Genomic DNA, 22,279 nt, shown 5'->3' with positions numbered 1-22,279 from the left:
TTGATTTATCCTGCACATTTTGCTGGGACCATTTTCGGCGACGCCAATGAATCTGCTTCTAGGCAAGATTAGAGGCTTCGGATCATCTTGCACCCTTCAGAGGAATTGTTCCCGATCCCCTTGACCCCATGGTATGCAAAGTCGGTAAATTTCAACGACAGACTTGTACAGAGCAATGTACCCAATTGCTCAAGTTTTACGGGTTAATTCCCATTTAAACTTGTTCCTGCTCAAGGCAAGCCAATTTTCAACCAAATGGGCTGAAATTTGGGCTTTAGGCCCCATTTTGAGTGCTCTTTCGGGAAATCTCATATACTTTTTGATATAAGCAATTTTTATTTTTTTGACCCGGGCTAATATGTATTTCTTTTTTTATGCGCGTTTTTTCTTGGTTTTTTCCTTTTATTGCTAACCCCGAGGTCAATTTTCCCTAGCTCAATATGTTTCTATCATTCTATGATTTTTTCTTTCACTGCAAACTGTTTGTTGATGATCCCATGGATTTAATTGTTCCGAAAACACTTGTTTTCATTGTTTTCCTTTTCTTATGTCTTGTTCGTTTGTTTTTATTTGCTGTACGTTGTTGGTACGTTGCGGTGATTTTGTCAAGGAAAAACATAGTTTTTCAATTTTCAATTCGGTTTTATTTGTGAATAATCAGTTAACAATGAGTTCATTTAGGTACACAACAGAGTTTTGGTGTTCCTTCCAGCTGTGTTTTTCATCGTAATTCAATCGAAAAATTATTACTTATAACTATGGAATAGACAAAAGTAAGAAAAAGTTGTCAAAAAACTTACAAAAAGTTCAATGGGAAAAGGATAGATAGAGAGAAAGCTTAAAACAAGATCACAGACAAAATAATCAATTATAGATGTGCTCGATCATCAGCTCCCCGAGGGCCAGAAATTGCTCAGCCTTGTTACGGCAGCTCCGAAACCGCGTCATCATCTCCCCCGCGAGAGCAAAGAACTCCGGCAGGGTAAAGAGATCTTCCCCGGTGACTCCTTGCTGGGCCGCATCGCCGCTACCGGCAGCGACCACGCTGGCAAACGAACGCCCCCATCCAGGAGGGATCGCTGGGTTGTCCGCTGAAACTGTGCATCCGCGGTAAGTGCCGGTATGGTTACCGTCACAGTTCGCACACTTTACGCGCGGCTTAGTTTGTTCTGCCTTGTCCCCCAAGTCCGCCTTACGTGGCAGTGCGCACGCCTCCGAGAGGTGTGACTCACCGCACTTCACGCAGCGGGGCCGGAGGTTGCAGTTCCACGAGCCGTGGCCAAATTTCTGGCAACGGTGGCATTGCGCTACGTCTGTCGGGTTCTTGGTTTAAAACCGCCAGTTTACCCAAAAAACCGTCCAACGTCTTAGTCCGCCGCAGGTCTTGGATCTTGACGGTGCCGCGGTCGAAGTACAACAGGAACAGTGTGTGCACACCCGTGACTGTTGTCTTACGCGAGAGCACTTTTATCTCCCGCGGTTTTATTCCAGCGTCCGAGAGGTGACCCTTCAGGTCGGAGATCGGACGGTCTTGATAACCCTGCAAGACGACCTTAACAAGGGGCTTCTCGGGGTTGAATGTGTAGAAGTTGAAGTTGCTACGCTTCAATTCTTCAAACACCAGGTTGAAGCTCACTTGATTGTGATCACTTGCACTGCCGACTTACCGATTTTCAGACAATATCCGAGGCCTTCCAGCAACTCGTCAACATCGTCCGCCAACGTGTCCAAAACAAAAATTGGAGGTGGTCTTCGTTCCGTTGGAGAATTGTTTCTTTTTTGACGTCGGCACTTTTTTCCGTGCACGACCATCATCGCCGTCGTCGTCGTCGGTAGTGCTGCTACCGTCGGTGTTGTTGTTGTTGTTTTCTTCGGTGTCGCTCAGCATCTGGAACTCGTTCCTGATGGGAATGTTGGCGGATGTTGATGTGCCACTGGTCGTGGCACCGGAGCTACCCGAACGTGTTCGCACTGGTGATCTTGGAACATATCCGGGATGTAGTAACTTTTTGTCGATTCCATCTGCGCTCACGCTCCCCTGCGCGATGGCGGCCGACACGGCGTTGGTTTGTTTACCTTTTTGCATACGGCCGGTAGACGAACTTCGCGGGTTTTTCGAGGCCGCACTTGAACTGCCACGGCCACGGCCGGCTTTTGGCATGCTGCAGGAGCAAACCCGTGGCCAGAGCTGAAAATGTCAGGGGTCCTGACGCGAAAATCGGCGACGCATATACGATTTTTTCAGATCCATTCACTGAACCGCAAAACCGTGACATAAACAAAGCCGACTCAGTCGTGAGTGCCCTAGCTCACTGAGCAGCTGCAATGCGAAGCAGTAGTCGACCAACGCTCATTCGACGTTGCACGCACACACATAAAGAAACAAGTTTTTACACAAAAAGTTGGCATTTATGCGTGGAAATGTAACTTTGAATATAAGTTATGGTTGTTTTAAGTGTTTTGCACAGTCTAGAACCATTCAATTGTTTAAAAATAGTCAAAATAGTGTTTAAAGAGGATTTTACGAGTCAGTCATACGACGCAAATTGAGTGAGTGTAGCTCATTTTTTCACGTCTCTCATTCTCCAGCAGCCGACCGGCGCGAGTCAGGCGGCAGTGGTTGAACGGACTCAGTAGACTTACAGTCACATGCTAGTAGTGAACTGACATTTTGGTTTGCTTCATATGTACGCTGGGTTGGAAACATTTTGCAGGCCTGCCCGTGGCTAATCACGGTAAACTACGGCAAAAAAAAATCGAAAAAAACGATGAAGCACTGAGCACTTGACTGCTGCTTGCTCTCGTGCGTACACGGAGGTGAAAAACATAGTTATGCAATTTCTTCATGAAACTACTTAGGGAAAAAGCACCTAACTCCATCGTGCACCTAAGTTGCCATTTCAGCAAAAAGCGTTTTTCACTGAAATCGAGTGACTGAAAGCAAGTTTCTAAGCGAGTGTTTAATCTGTCTACAACGAAACAGCCTACTTTACTCTACATAAAAAAAGAATCAAAAAAAAATCTCGAGTTTTTTTTTTGAAAAGGTCAAATAAACCAAATTTCCAGTTTTTGCTTTTGGGGTGTTTTTAATACCCCTGAAGCGGTTTTAAAAACACCCAAAAAGCAAAAACTGCAAATTTGGTTTATTGGAACTTAAAAAAAAAAAACTCCCGAAATACGTTTCGAAACAAGGATTTAAAATGTATACTAATTTGGCATCTGTCCATACATACATATATAAAAATTTAAAAATATGTAACTTATGATGGAATTTTTTGAACGATTTCGTGTCTTGAGCCAAGTTTTTTTTTTAATCAAGACTAATATTTCAAGAGGGCAAAACATTCAATATTACGCCCTTTTGAAATATTAGTCTGGATTCAAATTTTTTGAATGTTCGCATAATTATGAAAACATATTTTTATACATGACTTTTGAACTACTTATTGCAACTTCAAACAATTCAATTGCAATGTATGGGACCATAAACAAAGTCGAACACGACCGGTTTGATTTAAATCGTTTCAGCCAGTACTGATAAAACTCAGTGACTATTTTGGTCATATACAACCAAGGGGGTTGACACTCGATCATTCTGGAATCATTCCAGTTTAATTCCGGAATGATTGGAATGATGAGAATGATTTGTTGTGTAAATTGAGCTTTCCAGATTAGCGTGTAAACGTCATAACAAAAACAGAAGAATTTTGGCGTGATTCATTTTCCTAACTTACTTTTGGAAAATCTTTGCGATATTGCCCTAAAAAACCTTACGAATTGACCTACCTTTATCAGTTTCGGCACGTTAATTTTAGAAGATCGGTGTAGTGAAGAACGCATTTGCGTTGGGCAGAATACGATTCGGAGTTCTAGTGCCGAGTCCGGTTCCTCCGGTCGGTTCTCAAACTGCCGCATCCCTCGCAATGGTTGAACTCTAAGTCGGCCTGCTATCTCCTGCACTTACTTCCGCTTATCCGTTACGGTAGTGCGCAATCCCGGATGTAGCGAGGAAAGTTTTATTTTGCCAATTTCATCAGATGATACGATCTGATTAAAAACCTACGGATCTCCGGACAGGTCTCTTTTATGATAGGAAAACTACTTGGAATAGCTATCCTTCAGATAAATATTGACAAATCCCCCCACCCCTCGTGGACAGTTGTTTATACAACAACCTACAACCCCCCACCATGACCATAAGCATCCGCTCTCTTGGAAGGTGGTGCCAAGTAGGCCATCATCTCGGCTCCTTCGGGTGATGCCCCAACTTTCGTCGTCCGTTTCAACCTGGACACGTACAACTCCTCGATGAAGATCGTCTCGACGCATCCTCAACCACCAACTGCCTGGCCCAGCTGACCAAGGTCATCAACGAAAGCTTTGGCATCTTCGAGGGTTTGATGATCATCGTCCATGCCACCAACTCCACGCAGTAGAACGTTTACGGTATTTTCGGTGAGATGTGGCGTGACCTAGAACCAGATCATATAGTAGGACATGTAGGCCGTTTGATTATCAACGACTGCCAGTCGTTAACGCTCATCTTCTTGTACGAAAACGAGTTAAGTTCTAGAGTCCTTTTCAAAAAAAAAACTCTGGAGTTACTTCATCCGTGTCGTCGACCTGTACAAGTTCATGTAAAGCAACAAAAAAATTCAACAACATCTTGAAAAACATTGACTTGAGCCACTTGAGCTTTAAGGTTAATCTGAGGCATCGTTCCTTAGCCACAGCGCAACGATTGCTGCTCAATTGGTTATTCAGACTCTGCTTTAAATGCTGCTGATTGCGTAACCGCTTCCACCAACGGTCCTTCAGGCTGAGCGGACGGGCCCCTGCTTTGCTTATGTTTCGTCGAGCGGTCTGTTTTCGCCGCTGCTGGCCACCGTATTCAAACAAGCCGGTGTCGACGGGGCACTCTCGGCGCGAAAACAAGACTTTTCCGGCGTAAACGATAGATGCGAGGAACCTTCCGGTAGTTCCGAATGCTCTCCGGCGGTCAAATCCGGACAAAGAATTGCTCGACGATTCCACCTCGAAAAAAATAAATTAGTAAAAAACTAAGTACAACTTCTCACTCCCAAACTAACTTCTTCCTTGGATGTTGCTGCTCCAACCGGTCCCGTTTTGTGACCCGACAGAAGTTTGTCGAACGCGTTGCTTTGGCCCGTTACAGCTCACCGCGACAACAGCGAGTGCGATTTACAAGTGAGTGGCCACTCAGCGTGCAGTTGCACTTAAACTTCCGCCGACTTCCACTAGCAGCGGAGACAGAAATGCTTCTACTACTGCTGTTACTATCGGTACTGCCATTTCCGCTTAAGGTACTGAGAGAAAAAGACGGCAGTTTGTTGAAGCTGCTCCGCTTTCCCCCCGTGATCGTGATCTAAAAGGTAGAAACCCGTTTCCTCAATCTCGATGTTTTCCTAATCGTAATATCACAACCTACCTTTTTCTTGCCAATGTTGTCGCTTCCAACTCAAATTCTTGAGGGCCTCCATCGATTCCGGATTAAAATTTCCGAACCCCAAAAAACATCAACAAAAATTTAATTTACATTTAATGTTTACTTTTGAAAGTATGACATTTCGTTTTACACGTGAAATGGAAATCAGTAATACCTATCAAAATTCTCATCATTCCCAGTATCATTCCGGAATAATTCTGGTATAAACGGAATAATCAGAAGCAAAATCAGAATCAAAAGTAAATCATTCGAGTTTTATTCCAGAATGATTGGAATGATAAGAATGTTTTGCTCTATAATTTTTTTCAGCTTGTCTAGGGCTTGATTTTCATACTCTTCAACCAGCAAGGCCATGGTTCCGGGACTGCTTAGTGAGACATTCATAGAAGCACACCGGATCGTCTGTCTGAACAAGTCCGAGGATGACCGGAACGCCGCCGGAAATATTACCTTGGGCAGGCGCGGCTCTCACCGAAGAAGCCTGAACTGTGATTGAAGGGGTGTCATTGTGCTAGAGAGCAACAAATTGAATAAATTCTGTGTGAGAAACAATTTGAAATTTTATTTTTGAACCTTCTTAAATTTGTTAAATTTCTTAAAATGCTTTCCACTTTCTTCTCGTGCATCAACTTGTCCAGATTTTCCTCCTCGACAAACTTTCACTCAACCGCTCCTTAAACCGGTCATCTTTCACCACGAACCCGAACCGTTTGCCAAATTCTTTTTGCATCTTGTCTCCTTCCGCAGACGGTCTTTCCGCTCTACTTTTCGCTGTTCCAGTTCGTGTTTCCACTTGGCATCCATCTCGTCCGGATCACGGGCTGCTCGAGCAATTGCTTACGCCGGTAGTTTCCCTCCGCTTGTCAAAGTACTTGTTCATCTCCGCTTCGCGCCGGGCCACGCTGACCTGCATGACGATATGCTCGACGAGCCGCTGGTGCACCGGATGTTCCGATAGCGTCGTGTCGATTAGAGCTCTAATTACCCCAGAAATGCCAGATCGCATGGGAATCGGAAGATTGAAATTGAAAGGCCTGCCGCTTCTCCGCCGAAACCGCATATTCGCCTTCAAATTCTCGTCAAACTCCCGCTCAGTACCCGGTCCGCCTCGTCCACCACCAGAAATTGTAACGCCCGGAACGAATACGTATTAAACCCGGTCAAATGGGCCACCAACAATGTGTGGTCGCGCCAGAAACTGTTGTGACTCCAGAAGCTGATCCGTCCCGCCGGTGACCGCGCAAACCTTCACCCCCATCGGTTGACTGGCCACCGAAAATTGTTCTGTAATCTGGTAGGCCACGATGCATGATGAATGCTCGACGTTTGGTTTTAAAAAGATGTTTAATTACTTTTTTCAACAAGAAAATGACAGCTAACACGCATAAATGAAATTAAGTAGAAACGGAATAATTAATATCATGCCAGCATCATTCCAGAATAATTCTGGAATGAACAGAATGATTCGAATGAAAATATTCGATGTGTCAACCCCCTTGTATACAACACATACAGATAGACATTTGTTCAGTTTTTGATTCTGAGTCGATAGGTTTATAAGGTGAGTCAACGAGCTTTCTGTGAAAAATTCATTTTTAGAGCAGGATTATGACCTGACCTCAGTGAGCAAAACCAAAACAGGCTCTAACCAAAGTCGAGGGGGAGGGGACAAAAGAGAAAAAAATAAAATTTTAAATTACACCTTCAACATTTGGATGAAAAAAATCGTTTTAAATGCATTTAACACGCGTCCAGTTGAGCAATTCTCCACCAAAACCGGAAATGGATTTTATTTATATTTTGTTTTTTGGCTCAAACTTTGTGGCGGCATTCCCTATGACCAAAGAAGCTATTTTGTGTCATTGGTTCACCCATACAAGTCTCCATACAATTTTGGCAGCTGTCCATACAAAAATGGTACATAAATATTCAAACATTTGTAACTTTTGAGTGAATTTTCTGATCAATTTGGTGTCTTCGGCAAAGTATTGCTGAGGAATATTGTGAAAAAATAAGTACACGAAGAAAAAAATTACCGAATTTTCAATTAAGAGGCAGTTTTTTGTAAATATTCATTCGTTGTACGTGGCGCACACCTGTGGAACGCTTTGCCACATCGTCTGAAAAATCTTACTTCTATTAGTGATTTCAAGCAACAGTGTAGGGAATATTTAAGGACCACTTGATAGAAACAGTTTCTTGACCATTTATTTTATCACTTAAATTCTTCTTGTTGAAGTCATTTTCATTTGTTTTTAGGTTAAGTTATTTCTCTTTGTTCATACAGTGATCATTTGATGTACTCCTATCTAATTTTTAGTTAGTTTAAAGTTTTTTTTGTTTGTAGTTTTATCATATTCGAACTTAATGATGTCTCTGAATACGAAAAAAGGCTTGCCTTTATGTTTATTTTTGATATAAAGATACAAATACAAATACAAATATTGCTCGGTTTATTCTTGAGGTCGTATCGAGGTGCTCCGATTAGAATGAAACTTTCAGCGTTTGTTTGTCTATCGAGAAATTAAAAGTGAAAGTGTGTGCGTGCAACATGGGGTTAAATTTTTGAAAGTACCATGGGAACCTTCACAGCAACTGCACAGAAAGTTTAACTCCCTGTTGCACACACTCTCACTTTTAATTTCTCGATACATGAGATGAACTCATGCCAAATATGAGCCTTCTACGACAAAGGGAAGTGGGGTAAAACGGGCTTTGAAGTTTAAGGTCCAAAAACATAAAAAAATCTTAAAATTGCTCGCATTTTCGTAAAACTTCAGCAATTCCAACTCTCTTAGATGCATTCGAAGGGTTTTTTGAAGCACTTCAAAATGTGCTATAAACATCCAGGATTGGTTTAACTTCTGCTCACAGCTTTGCAAATTACTGTTAAAAATGATTTTTTTTGAAATCTTAATAACGTCATGATTCGAATTCCCGGACGCTTCGAAACCCGGACACTTCATCTTGTTTTATTAATTATTTGGATATAAGTTCGCATTATGAATGTCAAAACTGTGTCATTTGATGAATTTCAACATCAACTTTCATTTAAAGTTTGTTTGAACGTTGTAGTCAATGCCAAAACAATTAAATACAATAAAATAATAATTTTACCAAAAATGCGAAACATTTCACTTGAAATATTTCATAGGCGTTCGAAGCACCGGGAAGGCAAAGCAGAAATTTATGGTTTCGATTTCCGTAAATTTTAGCAAATTTTTATATAAACTATCGATTGTTTTGATGTTAACAGCTTATTTGAGACCTAAAGAATGCCATTCACTAACATTTCAGTCCAAATTTGTGCGATTCATAAGTAAAATCGAGTGTCCGGAATTCGAAGCAAAAGTGTCCGGATTTCGAATCAGCTTTTATCAGTGTCCGGGAATCGAAGCACAACAAGTCACTTTAATTTTAAAATTCTGATGAAAAATGGTTAGAAAAGACATAGTTTGCATGCATTTTCTTGAAACTGACTGTTAATACTACATACTGATGATGTTTCTACATTTACGACTTATTACATGATTATTTGCCAGCTATAACAAAAATGATATGCTACTAAGTGTCCGGATTTCGAATCATGACGTTATCTTTTTGCAACAGCCTTCAACACACATACTCACGTAAGTCAAGAGTTAGGGAATTTCATGGACTATAAGCCTACGGTATTAACTTTTTGGCCAAATGTGGGTTTTCTCATAGTTTGTCGATTTTTCTGTAACAAACATTTTACAACGTTAGTTTTGTCCTGTAGACTTGCATATCGGCACTTTTTGGTCTCAATTTTGTAATTTTCGAAATCCTTGGAAAATTTCACGTTAGTTAGAAGTATTGGAGTTGTAAAGTTGATTGGAAGAAATGCCATTTAAGTTGAATTAAAATATTTTTTAACAATTTGTTAGATTAGGGGTAAAACAGGTGTTCGCCTACTTGATACAGCATTTGACGTATTAATCACAGGGTAAACAAAGTCTTTCTTTTTTTACAAAAATGTTTTATTTAATTATGTTTTAGATTAAATTTACTACTCCAATACTTCTAAATAACGTAAAATTTTCCAAGGATTCCGATTATGTCAAAATTGAGACCAAAAAGTGCCGCTACAGGAGCTTACAGGGCAAAAACTTAGATTGTAAAATGTTTGTTATAGAAAAATCGACAAACTAAGAGAAAAACCGCGTTTGGCCAACAAGTTAATACCGTAGGCTTATAGTCCATGAAATTCCCTAACTCTTGACTTACGGGTGTATGGGTGTTGGAGGCTGTTGCAAAAAGATATTAAGATTTCAAAAAAAAATCATTTTTAACAGTAATTTGCAAAGCTATGAGCAAAAGTTAAACCAATCCTGGATGTCTATAGCACATTTTAAAGTGCTTCAAAAAACCGTTCGAATGCATCTAAGAGAGTTGGAAATAATGAAGTTTTACTGAAATGCGAGCAATTTTAAGATTTTTTATTTTTTTTTGGACCTTAAACTTCAAAGCCCGTTTTACCTTACTTCCCTTTGTCGTAGAGGGCTCATATTTGACTTAAGTTCATCTCATGTATAGACAAACAAACGCTGAAAGTTTCATCCAAATCGGAGCACCTCGTTACGACCTGTTACACATTGGTGAAAAACTTGCACTTAACTTTTTTCTCGCAAAAACTAAAATTCCCAAAATAGGTATTTCTTGATTTTCAAGATTTTTTGATATGTTTTAGAAGACAAACATCCGCAACTTTTGAGCCATAGAGAAGTATGGTCAAAAGATCTGCCGCCATTAAAAAAAAAGTGATTTTTGGAAAAAAATAAATTTCAACCAAAAAAAAGGTGCAGGTGGTTATGTTACACATGACCAGTATGACAAAGAACTTAGCAGAAAAGCTTTTAAAATTAAGTAATTTTGTTGAATTATGCGTCAGATAAAATCAAAACATTATTGGATTTATAATTTCGTTTAATTTCTCTTTAAGCTCCGTATTAAAAAACCATGATATCTCTATAATTCGATGTTTGTCCCCCAATCGGAACAATCGTGAGGTAGCGGCCTCTCCAGATTGTTGCCACGTTTTACGAAATGGCCAGTATTGTAAACCATGAGTTGTGATACCCATATTGCCAAAACTCGTTGGTTCAAAAGATGTCTTCCTGGGAAAACTTTCCTTTAGGGCACCGACCACTGCAGCTTTTGGCCAACTTTTTCTAAATTGCCATTTTCATTACCAATATCAAAAACCATGAAATTTGATACCAATATTGCCCAAAATCGTATGGTTCGGTAAATGTCCTACCGGGAGAACCTCCTGAGGGCACCGGCCACTCCAGGTTGTGGCCAATACTGTCAAAATGGCCATTTTCATCACCAGTATCAAAATCCAAGAAGTTTGATACCCATGTTGTCCAGTCTCGTATGGCCTTCCATCGGAACACCCCTGAGGAATCTGGCCACTCCGGGTCTTGTGGCCAGAATATTCCGGTGGCTCTCAATTATTCTGGCTGGCCTGCCTCCGCTTGGTCTGCTCCTAGCTCTGGGCTAGATGCTTTTCGGCCAACTGCTTCTGAACCTCCAGGTCTTCTGCTTCCAGGTCCAGTTTGTTGTTTACTCCTAGGCGTCCAACGATAGAATGATTTCCCAGGGTTGACCAAGCGGGCTTATATTGGCTTAGAATGGAGACGGATGTCCCGCCCCTTTGCGCCGGTTATCCCATTCCTACGTCATTCGCTTTTTGATGCACTGGTGGGAATGGGAAGTCGTAAAGGCAGCATTTTTGCCAACGATTTTCATTCCATCGTCATCTTTCGAACCGACAACATCGTAGCAGCAGCAGCAGCAGCAGCGGAAAAAAAATCAACGACTGGAGGAAATCAAGAGCAAGCTCCGAGAAGAAGAAACACGCCAGCGTGTGCGTGAAATTGCTGCCAAAACGACGTCGAAGGAGAAAAACAAGGCCTACTTGGATGGACGCTCGAGAAGATGGCCACAAAAATCAACTTCTGCTGCAATTTAAGAGCGAGTCCACGAACAGGGCAGACCCCTTTGTATGGGACGTCGTATGGACCTCACCAATCTACCTGAAATTGTCAGGGGTTGTTTGTACATATAAAACTAGCATCTGGCCAAAATATGAGCACTCTAGGTCAACGGGAAGTGGGGCAAATCGGGACACAAATTTGAAGGTTCAAAAACGTAAAAAATCTTAAAAAGGCTATAACTTAGGCAAAATTCAATTTATTTTCAAAATTCAAAATGCATCTTGAAGGGCTTCAAAAATGCAACAAAATGCAGGGTAGAGCATCCCAATTGGTTAATTCTAAAGGGAGTTATTGGCATTTTAGTGAAAAAATAGCATAATTTTCAAACTCAAATAAAAAAGTGTTCCATCCAGATATCAACTCGCTTCGACCTGCAGCTTGTAGGGGACATCTGGGACTACCATCTGAGACTGAGACCGCTTTGGGTAAGGCAGTTTAACATATTGAATAGACACTTTTACTTTTTGTGAATTTTTTGGCAGTAAATTTTTGCTCGGTGGACCCCTTAGATCCCATTTTCTGGTGATAATTTTATCATAATCGTGTTCCTGAGACAATTTCACATTAGAAACATGCATAAAAATGTTTGTTTTCATCCATTTTAACCCTTTAAAAAATGAAAGCTAAAAAAAACATTGATTTACATTTATTGAAAATCAAGTTTGTTTCCAAGGATACTAGATGACACCAGAAAAAAAGCAGCTTCTTAATTTTTTTATCTTTCATTTTTTAAAGGGTTAAAATGGATGAAAACAAACATTTTTATGCATGTTTCTAATGTGAAATTGTCTCAGGAACACGATTATGATAAAATTATCACCAGAAAATGGGATCTAAGGGGTCCACCGAGCAAAAATTTACTGCCAAAAAATTCACAAAAAGTAAAAGTGTCTATTCAATATGTTAAACTGCCTTACCCAAAGCGGTCTCAGTCTCAGATGGTAGTCCCAGATGTCCCCTACAAGCTGCAGGTCGAAGCGAGTTGATATCTGGATGGAACACTTTTTTATTTGAGTTTGAAAATTATGCTATTTTTTCACTAAAATGCCAATAACTCCCTTTAGAATTAACCAATTGGGATGCTCTACCCTGCATTTTGTTGCATTTTTGAAGCCCTTCAAGATGCATTTTGAATTTTGAAAATAAATTGAATTTTGCCTAAGTTATAGCCTTTTTAAGATTTTTTACGTTTTTGAACCTTCAAACTTGATGTCCCGATTTGCCCCACTTCCCGTTGACCTAGAGTGCTCATATTTTGACCAGATGCTAGTTTTATATGTACAAACAACCCCTGAAAATTTCAGGCAGATTGGTGAGGTCGATGCGAGATGGGTATGCTTTGCTCGTGGACTCGCTCTTAACAAAATGGCGCTTTTCAGCGCCAACGAAAAATTCACGAAAGAGTTATTGTTTCAAATGATTCATGCACTGCTGTTGGTGCAGTTTTAAAGCTTTTGACGCTTGGCGTTTAAATTAATTTAAATATTTTCTCCAAAATTTTCATTTTAAAATAATTTAACGAATATTAACAATTTTCGCTTGCAAGTGTCCACGGTCAATCGATCGCAGTTGGCCTTGAACAAGCAAGCGCGTGCTTTGACCCACGCAAAAAATCTTTCCGCTCTCTGATTGGCTGTTTTGTTTTGCCGTGGAGTCGTGAAGGCAGCATTTTTGCCAACGATTTTCATTCCATCGTCATCGTCAACGATCGCAGTTGAGCCTTGAACAATTGCTCAAAATCATATGGTTCGGTAAATGTCCTCCCGGGAGAACCACCCTAAGGGTACCGGCCACTCCAGGTTGTGGCCAATACTGTCAAAATGGTATTTTTCATAACCAGTATTTAAAAACATGAATTTTGATACCCATATTGCCAAAAATCGTATGGTTCGCTTAATGTCCTCCCGAGAGAACCTCCCTGAGGGCACCAGCCACTCCAGGTTGTGGCCAATACTGTCAAAATGGTTATTTTAATTACCAGTATTGAAAAACATGAATTTTGATACCAATATTGCCCAAAATCGTATGGTTCGGTAAATGACCTCCCGGGAGAACCTCCTGAGGGCACCGGCCACTCCAGGTTGTGGCCAATACTGTCAAAATGGCCATTTTCATTACCAGTATTGAAAACCAAGAAGTTTGATACCCATATTGCCCAAAATCGTATGGTTCTGTTAATGTCCTTCCGGGAGAACCTCCCTGAGGGCACCGGCCACTCCAGGTTGTGGCCAATACTGTCAAAATGGCCATTTTTATCACCAGTATCAAAATCCAAGAAGTTTGATACCCATATTGTCCCCTCTCGTATGGCCTTCCATCGGAACACCCCTGAGGGTTCTGGCCACTCCGGGTCTTGTGGCCAGAATATTCCGGCTGGCCTGCCTCCGCTTGGCTGCTCCTTGCTCCAGGCCAGCTGCTTTTCGGCCAACTGCTTCTGGGCCTCCAGGCCATCTGCTTCCAGGTCCAGGTTGTTGTTTACTCCTCGGCGTCCAACGATAGAATGATTTCCCTAGGCTGATCGAGTGGGGTTTATATTGGCTCGAAAATTCCACGCAACAGTGCCTTGTTGCGTTGCAGACCCCTTCCCCAGTACCAAGCATGCAACATTTTCGTAACGCGCGACATTTTTCGTTTTTCTGGATTGACACCTCACCAGAATAGAGCCCTTAGGACAAAGTTCTTTGTCAAAAAGACTAACATTATTATAATGTTAAATTGAATTTGCAATCGAAAAGTACTTACCATACTTAATGAAGCCATCAAATGTAATACATAATATGATTTTAGCGAAATAATTGCAGTTTTTCGATTTTTAAAACATAGTGACCATGAGTGACCATTTCGGAATTCAGACATTCAGGATTGGACCTCTAGTTGCTGAGATACAGGGGCTTAAAGGAAAAGAAACAAGAAAATTGAAAGTCCCACCCAAACAACCCACCATTTTCTATTGCCGATATTTTACAACTAATGGTCAAATTTTCAATGCTAAAACATGAAAAATTAGTGAAATTTTCCCATAATTTCTAAAACAATAATTCAATTGTAATTGTAGCAAGACTAACATTTTAAAAGGACCGAATATTTAATGACACGCCTCTTTAAAATGTTAGCATTTATTGAAAAAATATTTGCAACGACCTAAGGCACAAATCTCAGATAAGTTTTCAAAAAGGCCTAAAAGCCATTGGTATACAAAGTCATTTTTGCATCGGTATTCGACCTACTTAACTTTAAACAAATGAAATGTTAATTCAATTTGAAGAAAATGGAAAATTAGTGCCAGAAGTCACGGTAGCTCTTACTGCTTTTTGAAAACTCACCCGAGAAATATACTTCAAATTATCAAAGTCAGTGTTTGCAGTTCTTGGTTTACAATTTTTGCAATTCAGTTATATCATTCGACTCAAGAGCTCAACAGACTAACCGTTGGTTGTTATCAACTTAAAAGCATCAACACGCGAAAACCATTTCCTTGCGTTTGGTCATTGATATCACATTCCATGACGCGTTTCCAAAAACAATAATTTCCCACGTCAACGCATGCGCTTCGATAAAAAGTTTACTAATCCTGGTCTGGTGATATCCTCGTCTGATATTTATCTACCTTTTTTTGTTTTTATCATACTGCCTATTCCGACTATTGCTTTATTAAGTCAATTTCAAGCAAACCAAAGAAATAAATGCAATTCCAATTTAGCGTGGCGTTATTCCCTCCGATGCGGTCCACTTGAAGTACTTTTCGTAAAGTGGCACGTAATCGTCCGGTTTGGCCTCCTTCTCGCGGAACATGCCCAAATCGACCAGATACTTGGGCCGATGAATCTCCGGGTGCTGCTTCAGGTGGTCCACCAGCACGCGAACACTCCTCAAATGGCAAATGCCCTTGAACACCTTCTCGAACGTTTTCGTCTCCGGCGGGAAGTTCGGTACGATCTCGTCGATGTCGTCGAACCGCCGGAACCGGCGCATCTCCATCGGCAGCGTACGTCCAAAGGCCACGTGCCGTTCGCGTACCTTGGCTTGCGCCCGGTCACTCCGCATAACTTGGGCGATTTTGCGCTGCAGTGCCATCTGCGGGGAAATGGGGAGAAGCGTTATGGGAAAAGCTTTTCAATGCAGCAGGGATAAAGCTCGGATAGTTGCGGCAGTGTTGGAATAAATGAAAAAAGTGCAAATGAATGTTTTAATTTATTATTTTATTTTTGTTTCATTTCTGGAGTTTTTTTATTTGAAAAGGACCAAAAAAACCAAATTTCCAGTTTTTGCTTTTTGGGTGTTTTTTGAAACCGCCTTGAGTCAGGGGTATTGAAAAACACAAAAAAAAACTGGAAATTTGGTTTATTGGTCCTTTTCAAAAAAAACTCCAGATTTAGTTGATTTCGTTCCGGATTAATTTTTGATGAGGCCATCCAATTTTTTGTTTTGTTCATACAAATTTTGCAGCTGTCTATACAAAATGATATATAAATATTCAAACATCTGTTTCTTTTGCAGCAATTCATGTAATGATTTGGGGTCTTCGGCAAAGCTGTTGGTATGAATGAGGACAACAACGAAAATAATGATACTCTGGATTTCTGTTGCTGATCTAATGAATCACTATTTATAATTTACTTAAAAATGATTTTAAGTTCAGAAATCAAAATGCACGAAATTTTCTCAGCTTTTCAAATGAATCTTTTTTTTTCAATAAAATCAATCAGGCTGAGATTTTTTTAACTGGAAGAAATACATTGTAGAAAAAAGCAAAAACTGCTCAAATGGAAGTGCTCCATTATTTTATTTAAAAAATTAACTGAGCAATTCTCTACGAAATCGGCATATTCCGTGTGGGAGCCTTCCCTTTGACAAAAGATTCCATTTTGCGTAATTGGTTCACCCATACAAGTTCCCATATCAATTTGATGTCTTGGGCAAAGTTTTAGCTATTGAAGAGGACTGTTCATGAAAAAATTTATACACGAAAGAAACTTGACGATTTTTTTTTTTGTTATTTTTTTCACAATAACTAAATTTTCCAAAATAGGTATTTTTTGATATGTTTTAGGGTACCAAAACACACAAATTTTGAACTATGCATGGTCAAAAATTTTGCCGCCGAGCTATGATTTTTTTTAAAATAGTAATTTTTGGAAAAAATCCTAAAAAAAAGTTCAACAAATGAATGATCGGATTTTGAATGTTAAAAAATGATACATTCGTGAATTCCGATCTTTTTGAAATGGTTGTTTATGTAACAATTGCAATTCTGAAAACACCCTTTAAAAAGAATTTTAAGGCAATTGTCTATGTATTTAGTCAATTCACTGATAAAATCAAAACAATATTGAAAAGTATATTTTTGCAATTCCGTCGTAAAACTACTTACTTTTCCTCTCATTCTAAAACGACGAAACAGAAATAACAGAATCAAATAGTAACCCTTTTACAAACAAATGCTGAAAAGTGCTAGTTTTCAGCACTGAAATAAATGCTGAAAAGTAGAACTTTTCAGCACTTGTTAGGAAAAGTTGTACTTTCAACATTTTTTTGATTTAAGCGATTCATTGACTCAATGCATGGATATTTGTCCTTTAATTCTGTTCAAATGGTGTTTTTTTGGAATATTTATTCATCACTCGTCGTAATTCGGTGAACCTCGTTGGGTAAATGTACGACTCGTGCTGAAAAAATCCTATTTTCGCAACTTGTTTCATAAACTACTATTTTGATACAAGTGCTGAAAATTTAACTTTTCAGCACTTATTTCAGTGCTGAAAAGTTGATTTTATTTAGTATAATTTTTCGATTCTTTTATTTTTAGTAGAGAAAAGTTTGCCATGCGCAAATGACATTAAAAGAAGTTAGTTTCATAATGGAATTGCAAAACATTTCAAAAGGGTGTAATATTGAATGTTTGGCCCTTATCAAGTGTTAATATTGCAAAATATCTTGGTAATAATGAAAAATCTTACTGTCCACTCTCCTCCAAAAACACGTTTTTTTTTAATTGACAATTATCCACATGGGGGAAAGAGGGATCTGATACATTCAAAAAGAGATTCACATGGGTTGACAAAAATATGAACATTTGAGCATCAAAAAATATGAAAAGAATTAATTTTAAAAAGGGATCGGTAGTTATATTACATACATTACTAATATGACAAATAACATAGCTTTTTATTGAACATTACAATTTTCAGACTTTGTTACTTAGGCCAATGCAAATTTTTTTAAAAGTTTTTGTCCCTCCGCTCTGGCCGGAGTCGAAGGGGGGGGGGGGGGGGGGGGGGGGTGCCATAGTTTCAAAAATTGCATGGAAAAAGTGTTTTAAAATGTATTTTACAGTAGTTCAGTTGTTTTGCATAAAAGTTTTCAAAAAATGTAAAATTTGACGAAAACTAAAATTTTAGCGAAAAAAAAACTTTAGCGATAGTAGATATCGAAAATTTTCAAAAATTCAAAAGATGTTTAAATCAACCCAAACATGCTAAAAATGAACGCAGGGGAATTGATTTTAAAATGATTTTTACTAATTGCACTTAAATTTTCACAAACATATTGAAGTTTTTTGAAAAAATATTTGTTTGCCCTCTGATTTTTAGGGCCAACTGTGAAGGGGGAGGGGGACAAAAACTTTAAATAAAATTTGTACCAGCCTTATTGAGGTTTGAGAGGAAACCATTGAAATTTGAGATGAGAAAGATTATATAATTTCCACTTTGTACTGTAACTATTCTATTTTTTATTTATGCCCTTGGCAATATTTTTTGAAATTTATGTCTTCCGAATCTGGTTAAAGTCGCGGGGGTAGGGGAGGGACAAAAAAACTTAAAATGGAAATAACAAGCCACGGTATTAACATCTGAATGAAAAATGTGTTTGAAAATGCATTTTACACGCGCTCAGTTTCTTTCCAATCATTTGTTTTCATAATATCTAAGTATTGACGATTTTCTTTACGAAAAAAAATTTTGGTACTGTAGACCGGAATTACACAAACAATCAAAATATTTTTGATCGATCCCAGACATGCTGAAATAGTGGTTTATGCAACAAGTTGCAAAAAAATCAAGTTTTGCAACGAGTTCTATACAACATTTTTTGCAATTCCGAAAAATACCCTTTGAACAGAATTATAAATCAAATGTCCATATATTTAGTCAATGAATCGTTTAATTCAATATTTTTGAAAAGTATCACTTTTCAGCATTTGTTTTGAAAAGGGTTACTATTCGATTCTGTTATTTTTGGTAACGAAAAGTAGGCTGTTTCGTTGAGTTTACGATTATTGCAAAGCTTTACATTTGCTTAAATAAAAAAAATATAGGCAAACTATTATGCCACATCATTTTTTAAATGATTTTCCAAATAATAACAAAACTCAAGCCATAGGAAATTAGTCACCATAATTTGTATAACACTGAATAAAAAATCTTACTTTCTAAAACAATTGAAAGCCCAAATAAATGAATATTTTAACCCAATACTTCTGGCATCCCTGACTGCTCGAAAGCTCCCCCGTTTCTGGATAAAAGCTCTCCCCCACAACATCATCACCATACTCACGTAGTGCAAGTTCCAATCGCGCGCCACCTCCGCCGGAATCGCCCGTATCTCCTTCGGTTCCACATACAACGCCTTCGCCGAATCGCCCTCCACCCCGATCGAAAACAGCTGCTTGATGATGTCCTTCGTAATGTTGGACTTTTCCGCGCCCAGCGTGTTGAGCCACTCGGCAAAATCTTGCGCCCCCAAGTCGATCAGTTCTTCGACCTGCTCGAACAGTGGCTTTTCGAGCAGTTTCTTGTCCGACTTGTACAGCTTCGTCTGCCACTTGATTCGCTCTTTGCGCGTTTTCCGCAGGAAGCTCTCCATCCAGTTGACCTCCTTGAGCTTCAGCTCGCGGGGCTTTGTCTTCGGGTCGATCCGCATCTCAAACTTGGACAGCCGATCCTCGCCATCGCCGTCCTCGTCCTCGTCCCTGTCGCCCGTTTCCGGACTCAGACTGTCCGTGTCCTGGTCCTCGAGGTTGTAACAGCGGAATGCCTCCTCCATGCGGCAGCGAACGATCTGCTCAAACTCCCGGTCATCGTAAGGCTTCAGCGGGACAATCTTGCCCGTCCGGCCGTACAGCTGGCGTGGCACTACGTGGGTCAAATCGATGTCTATCGGGGAGTGTTGCAGCTTCTGGATGGGTCACAAGTTAAAATTATTTGTAAGCTGTGATATGATCTGAAAACTACCTTTTTCAGCCGTTCCTCAAACTGTTGGATAAACTTCCGCATTTCTGCCTTGACTTCCGGATCGTTGTGTTCATACCTGGACGGTTTAATTCTGTATTTGTGGGGCATTTTAATCAATTTGGTTTGCTATTAAAAAAAACCTGATGAAAGATTTGTAGAAAAATGGAAAACTGTTTATTTTGTTGCCCTGGAACAGAAATTCGAGCAGTTGCCAACGGACGCACGTGGCTTTTGAAAGACATGCGCAGTGTTGGCGGGGGTTGTTTGTTTATGTTTGTCTTCTGGAATGACCTGTTGCATTGTTCGATCAAATAATTTGACAGTTTGATCGCCAACTAGATTGAAACATATCTGATATTGATAAAATTTTGAGGTTATGGGCTATCCACTACCACTTAGCTTCGAACATCTAAGTAAATTTAAATAGATAAGTTACTTAGAAAAGTAATCCACAATCAACTAAGAAAATTTGCTGGGCTGATATACGTTGCTATGCTATTTTTCAATCCATACGTCAAGTTTCTAATTTGATTACTTTTCCATTGTAGAAGATCAGATTCAATTTCAAAGCAAAGTGGTTGTAGTGTTAAATTTGATTCGGGCAAGAATTTTGCAATAATAAAACAATCGAAAATTATTTGGCTCATTCTCCGCCAACTCACACAGCAGTTTCCGTGAAACTTTGCTTTAAGCGGTAATTTTGGACCTTGATCACAAATCCGAGGTCAATTTTTCAATATCTATAGGTCGTTTCTAGGTTTTTATCAAAACAGTTTGGGGCAACTTCTCCCGATTTCATGTGAGTTGGTGGTTGGCGAAGAATAACCAATATGTTTTTTCTCGAAATTTGGGTTAAGTTGTCATCTTTTGGAAATCAAATAACATTTGTCTCAAAACTATTTTATGTTGAATACTTTTGATACTTGCAGTCTGTTTTAATGTTATTTGTTTTCATTTAATAACCATCATTTTAAACTGAAACTTTTTGATCGATTATATGTCTTTTTTTTAAATTTGACTGTTTGATTTATTTTTCAAAGTTTTTTTTGCGAGATTTTACATAAGTTCAACGAATTGCAAAATACATTTGTCGCGTCATGGGCCATTTGAAATAAATCGTGCAGTTAAAAAACCTTATCAAAATCTACACATTAAAAAAATTGATGGAAAAATTGAGTAAATTTGGCAGGTGTAATTTTGGAAGGTTTAATATTACCTCTTTTATGATGTAATTTTATCTCAATTAGACTGAAAATGTGACATTACACCTGAATAGTGGTAAAATTACACGTTTTTAGAGTTAAAATTACATAAAAGATGTACCCCTTGCCGGATGTAATATTATTTTGCATCTGAGCCATTTATTTTTTTGCTTTTTGACGTTCCGAGAAAAAAGTGTGTTAATGTTTGACCTTAAATAAAGAAAAACGAGAGCACGCAATGTAAACAATAACAAACACGTTTTGTTTGGTTGACCATACTGTGCATTGTCCCGAAGTTTGGTCGAATTTGGTTGCCGGAGTCCCGAGTTAGAATTGAACATGTTTACGGTAGTTGAGCTCGTCCCTGTGTCAAACGCGTCCTGACTTGAAATCCCTTTGGCCAATTGTCGCACTTACATCAATTTTCAGGCTGTGTCAAGATAGCATGACAAAATTGAATCTTCTTTCTCATAAAAATTGACAAAAATGCACAGATTTTTTTTTATTTCGTTGAATTTCTCAGAATCGAATTTTGGGGATCTATTATGGTGCGGCTTTGTGAGCTGCACAAAATGGCGTTCTTGACTCAATTTGGTCCAAGATGAACATACGACAAGTTTGCATGAGGCGACGATTTGGTGTCGAAAGTATGTTGAATTTTAACTCAAAAACAGATTCAATTTTCACCAGATTCTGTTAAATTACACATTTTCAAACAATATTTTATTTAAAATTTAATATTCAACAAGTTTATTGTGTACTTTATTGATCTCCCTTTCTTCTTTATGATTTGGGCTTTCACTTTTCCTTTTTCTTTCTAATTTTTTAATTTCTATTGTATGCTTATTTATTATTATTAAATTGAATCATTAGCTTTACACTGGTTAGAAATAGTATAGAAACGTAGTATGTAACATAATAAAATAAGTTGAATATGGTCAAATTTGAACCCAGATTTTTTTTTCTCGTTCAATTCTTTGTTCCATTTTCAGTGATTGGAAAAAAACTTGTGTGGAATTTTTTCATCTGTAAGGGTGTTAACATCAATTCAATCGACAAAAAATGTTAAAATAACTGAAAACAAGAATAAGAAAACATTAACCATAATACTCAACAACCTTCATTGAATATTTTTTCATGGATTGAAATTTCAGCAAAATCGGTGCAGATTTCACGAATTTTTACAACCAGCTTAAATGTAGATTTCAGATTGTAAGAGTTTTTCACGGGTTTTTCATTAAAAAAGTTTTTAAACAGTCATGAAATTGTTTATCCTGCCTTCGAAAAAATTGCATATGGAAATAAACTCATTTTCGCCACACTTGGCCTTTCGACCTATTCCCATCACTTTTGCTG

The 22,279-nt window shown here is 38.9% G+C and overlaps 1 protein-coding gene, 1 long non-coding RNA gene and 1 pseudogene across 2 annotated transcripts; 1 reads left to right on the top strand and 2 right to left on the bottom strand.

The window, feature by feature from the left end:
- The first annotated feature begins 128 nt into the window (after positions 1-128).
- On the top strand, positions 129-4,436 carry LOC119770596 (annotated as a pseudogene).
- A 533-nt stretch (positions 4,437-4,969) lies between these two features.
- LOC119765633 lies at positions 4,970-5,583 on the bottom strand. Its single transcript, XR_005276864.1, has 3 exons — positions 5,450-5,583; positions 5,091-5,386; positions 4,970-5,034 (listed from the first exon to the last, which is right to left on the bottom strand). It is a non-coding gene; the product is annotated as an uncharacterized LOC119765633 (long non-coding RNA).
- A 9,523-nt stretch (positions 5,584-15,106) lies between these two features.
- On the bottom strand, positions 15,107-19,829 carry LOC6053666. Its single transcript, XM_001869677.2, has 3 exons — positions 19,722-19,829; positions 19,045-19,665; positions 15,107-15,564 (listed from the first exon to the last, which is right to left on the bottom strand). Exons 1-3 carry the CDS (start codon positions 19,827-19,829, stop codon positions 15,187-15,189), a joined length of 1,107 nt encoding a protein of 368 aa, XP_001869712.2. The 3' UTR covers positions 15,107-15,186.
- Between the last annotated feature and the right edge of the window lie 2,450 nt (positions 19,830-22,279).

This window comes from Culex quinquefasciatus, chromosome 1 (assembly GCF_015732765.1).
Source record: "Culex quinquefasciatus strain JHB chromosome 1, VPISU_Cqui_1.0_pri_paternal, whole genome shotgun sequence".
NCBI classification, from domain to species: Eukaryota; Metazoa; Arthropoda; class Insecta; order Diptera; family Culicidae; genus Culex; species Culex quinquefasciatus.
The sequence above is the reverse complement of the archived record's forward strand: the minus strand, read 5'-3'. Positions and strand labels throughout refer to the sequence as shown.

What these genes read in the sequence shown, in the direction of transcription:
- LOC6053666 (XM_001869677.2), bottom strand. Translation starts at nt 19,829, where the DNA reads ATGCCCCACAAATACAGAATTAAACCGTCCAGGTATGAACACAACGAT. An exon ending in TTGAGGAACGGCTGAAAAAG is followed by an intron (nt 19,666 to 19,721) that starts GTAGTTTTCAGA and finishes TGACCCATCCAG; the next exon opens with AAGCTGCAACACTCCCCGAT. An exon ending in GCGATTGGAACTTGCACTAC is followed by an intron (nt 15,565 to 19,044) that starts GTGAGTATGGTG and finishes ATTTCCCCGCAG; the next exon opens with ATGGCACTGCAGCGCAAAAT.